The 3,784-nt window shown below is 40.2% G+C and overlaps 1 protein-coding gene across 1 annotated transcript; it reads left to right on the top strand.

Moving 5' to 3' along the window:
- Positions 1–1,736: 1,736 nt before the first annotated feature.
- On the top strand, positions 1,737–3,354 carry CLEC14A (C-type lectin domain containing 14A). The gene has a single exon (XM_088471290.1). The coding sequence runs from the start codon at positions 1,743–1,745 to the stop codon at positions 2,913–2,915; it is 1,173 nt and encodes a 390-aa protein (XP_088327416.1). The 5' UTR covers positions 1,737–1,742; the 3' UTR covers positions 2,916–3,354.
- Positions 3,355–3,784: the final 430 nt, after the last annotated feature.

Below are 3,784 nucleotides of genomic sequence, written 5' to 3'. Positions count from 1 at the left end.
TAAATCTACATACTAAAAGTAATCCACATCCTGAAGAAAGCTTATAGTGTGAACTTACCTGATGTTGTACAAGGTACCAATGGTTTTTGGATTGCTAAATGTACCAGCATAGCGTGACAAGTATAATAAAGGAAAGTCATTAAGTATACAACCATTCCACTTACCTTAGTCATACTCTTCTTCTTTCAGAACTCAAAGACAGCAAGAGGTGACCATTATTTAAACTCATCAATAAGTGTTTTGTTTTCTCTGACCAGATATCATTGGATGAGCTGTCACCGTTACAGAAGATAAAAGGCTGCTTCCATGGATATTTATAGCTCTGAAACCTTTACTATTAAATCACAATATTTCAGTTGCTACAGGTCCTGTCTCTTTCTCTGAAATTTGCTGCCCTGTTATAATGAATAGAAGATAAAAGTACCAACACTGTGTAATTTTAATTACATTTGTTATAATGAGAGTTCAGTGAGCTGTGGAGATGAATTGTACATTTTTGTTTTTAAGTCATTTTAAATGTATACTTGTTACCAGTTCATCTTTGAGTAAGGTGGTATGGTTTTATAGAGCAATACAATTGCATAAACAGGTCCAAATTATTTTTATGAAATCCAAAACCAAACCGAGTGATTGCGAGTGAACAGTGAAATGGTGCAGAGTCCAGTTCGCAGCGCCTTCTATAGAAATTAACTCTCGCAAGAATCCGACATCAGGAGGATGACATTCGGCCTCGAAGTGGGATCCGAGTCAGGTGGGAACAGGTGGACTCGGATCCCCGGTGTTCGGAGCCGTTCAGATTCCACAGAATCCGAACTGCTTATCTCTATTATATATTACAAATGTGTGCTGCTGACCCCCGTGTTTTGGAACTGGATTCATCATCGTGTTGTGGTTCTGGTTTTGCAAAACCACCTTCAAGTGTTTTGGTTTTGTATCTGGATTTTTTTTTTTTTAAATAGATAAAAAGTTTTTAAAAACAGCTAAAATCATGTAATTTATGCAATAAAAACTGAAATTTGGTTTTAAAATTCCAAATTCCGAACCGTGAAAAGATCATAACCGCGAATCGGATTTACCCAGATCTCCACAGGGGATCACAAACGCGACTCGGATTTATCCGGATTCACGAAATTTGTGTGGATTCGGATTTCTGGAGAACCGAACCGCACATCTCTAATATATACTGTATACATTTGGACGTAAGTAATATTTATGGCTTGTCTCTCAGATGGAGCAATACACATCCTCTTTAGCACCTCACACATAGGTTTTTCTCTCGGAACCTCCCTGAAATGCTTCTTCAAAAGTAGGCCAGTGTGACCCAAGTACAGATAATAAATGGAGAAAACAAGCGTAACCCCTGCTAAGAGTACAAAGTAAATGATAGTGACCTATAACCTCTTTTGTTCTCAATTGTAAAGTGCAATTGTATATGCTGGCGCTATATAAGTAACGGTTAATAATAATAACTAATAATAACTGTATTTCATTATTTTCAGAAAAAGTTTACTATCCTACTTATGAGATAGTGCCAAATATGCAGACAGAGGGCACGAACACACATTACACATTCTCTGTGCCCTAAATTCCATTTGGCAAGTTACACTACAGTACCTCATACTTCCTGTTTCTCAGTTTTGTTCCCAAGCAGAGCAGTCACATCCTCCCAGGCTTCCGGGAAAATACATATCAAGTAGAGCAGTATGAAACTAAAGCTAGTATGTTTTTGAAACAAGAAAAGTATGAAGCTCGCTTGGATGCTGCTGATTGCTGTTTCGCTGGGCTTAGCACCCGTGTCTCTGGGGGATGAGACACACTGCTACCCAACTGGTAATTGCTACATGATCCACACCACTGAACTGCCATTTGAGAAAGCAAATATCACATGTGGTAACAAAGGATCGCTTACTTCCATGAGAAATGAGCTTGAGAAGAGGGAAATCTTGCAATTTGTGACACGGTTTCAAAACAGCAGTGAATTTTGGATCGGACTTTTCCTACCTGAAAACACATGCACAGTTAAGGACAAAGACCTTTATGGCTTCAGCTGGATTTCTGGAGGGGAGGAGGCCCCGGTCATGGAATGGGACAAACCTCCTAGAATATCTTGTACCATGAAGAAGAAATGTGTTGTTCTGAAAAGCAGAGCTGGCTCCACTAACTCAGGGCTTGGAAATCTCACCTGGTTTTGGAAAAATGACAAGTGCAGCAAACGATTGCCTTCAATATGCCGCTCTAGTGGATACGTGGACATGTCTGTATCACAAGACGTGGCAACTTCCACAGATCAACATACACTATATACTACTCCTTCAACACACCACTATACAGAGATTGTTCCTTCTTTTTCAAAACTAAACGTGTTCTGCCAAGGATTCCGGGGAAACGTGACCTTTACGTGTACAGTTGAGAACGTCTCCTATTCGTGTAATGATACTCACTGCTTTTGTGGGCAGACAAAAGACAAAGGTGGAGGCTTTGTCCTAACAAAGTGCCAAAAATTCACAAATGAGAGTTGCCTGGATCAGTGCATAAAGTCCAGCAACATACTGTGTGCTTGCACTGGCCAACAGACTCCATGTTATGCAGAGGAATGTACAATGAGTACCTCCAGCTCTCCAGTATCAACAAGTACAGTGCTGCACAATCCCAGCAGCACATCTTCTGGGTCAGTAAATGATGATGACAACTTAATTGAACAATTAGTTATTCCTTTAATTCTGGGACTGGTGGCTTTAGGGATATTGATAATGCTCGTATGGGGTGGAGTCCAAATGTGCATAAGGAAGAGGAAACCAAAGCCAACGAGGAAGAAATCAATAGCTCCCGTGGAGCCTGAGGCCAGTGAAACAGACTCCACAGATCACTCTTCCAGCGATGAAGGAGAATCAGAAGATAGGATAGAAATGCCATAATTAGGGGAACTGAGATAGGGGAAGAGAGCCCAATCCTGTCTGGGGGGCTTGACTTGCCAGGGAGTCCTAACCACACTGCCATAATGTTGTGATCAAGCCCCCTTCAGTGTGGAGTGCGCATCTTCTGCTGCGGGCTTCCGCATTCACAATGGGGTGTGGCCACTACCCAACATGCTTGGCTATGCCCCCTGGTGCCAGGCCCCCACCTCTCTGTTGGTGGCCCTGGTGTTGATAGCATTATAAAATTCACATTGTGCTTGATGTCCTACTTGAATATTGAATATGATGAACTTACAAGTGTGTATATATTTTTCTACTGTTTGTACAAATGAATGTGCCTGTGTACTTAAATGAAGGTGAGTTCATTTAATGTGAACTCTGTGTTTTTTTTGTGTACAAACGGCTTAAAAGGAAAATACAAAGGCTTGTGCCTCCTGAAAACCCCACTTTGCAGAATTGTTTCTTGTTGTTTCTCCTTTGTCATTGTTTTTTATTAACACACTGCAGGTGTTTCCATCTGTGGATTGAGAAATCTTTTATATAATTAGTCATTGTATGCGTTGCCTGGATTCCTAGGTCAGGAAATATGCAGAATTGTCTGCTCTGGAAATTATGTGACTTGATGTGGGAGAATCTACATGTAACATGTCATTAATGCAAATATAGATGAAGTAGCAGATAAGAATGATCCCTTATGATTTATTTGTGTCTGTATAGATGCAGTAACAGGGACATATTCTACTTATATATAGCTATACAGTAGGTCTGGATATCTGTACATAACCATTTATAATACCCTAGTACCCCATGGTTCTCCATTTTACTATTGTGCTTTTTATGTATGAATGTTGTGGCCTATTTCTCCAAAA

This window comes from Taudactylus pleione, unplaced genomic scaffold, assembly GCF_031769625.1.
Source record: "Taudactylus pleione unplaced genomic scaffold, aTauple2 ptg000113l, whole genome shotgun sequence".
NCBI classification, from domain to species: domain Eukaryota; kingdom Metazoa; phylum Chordata; class Amphibia; order Anura; family Myobatrachidae; genus Taudactylus; species Taudactylus pleione.
The sequence above is the reverse complement of the archived record's forward strand: the minus strand, read 5'-3'. Positions and strand labels throughout refer to the sequence as shown.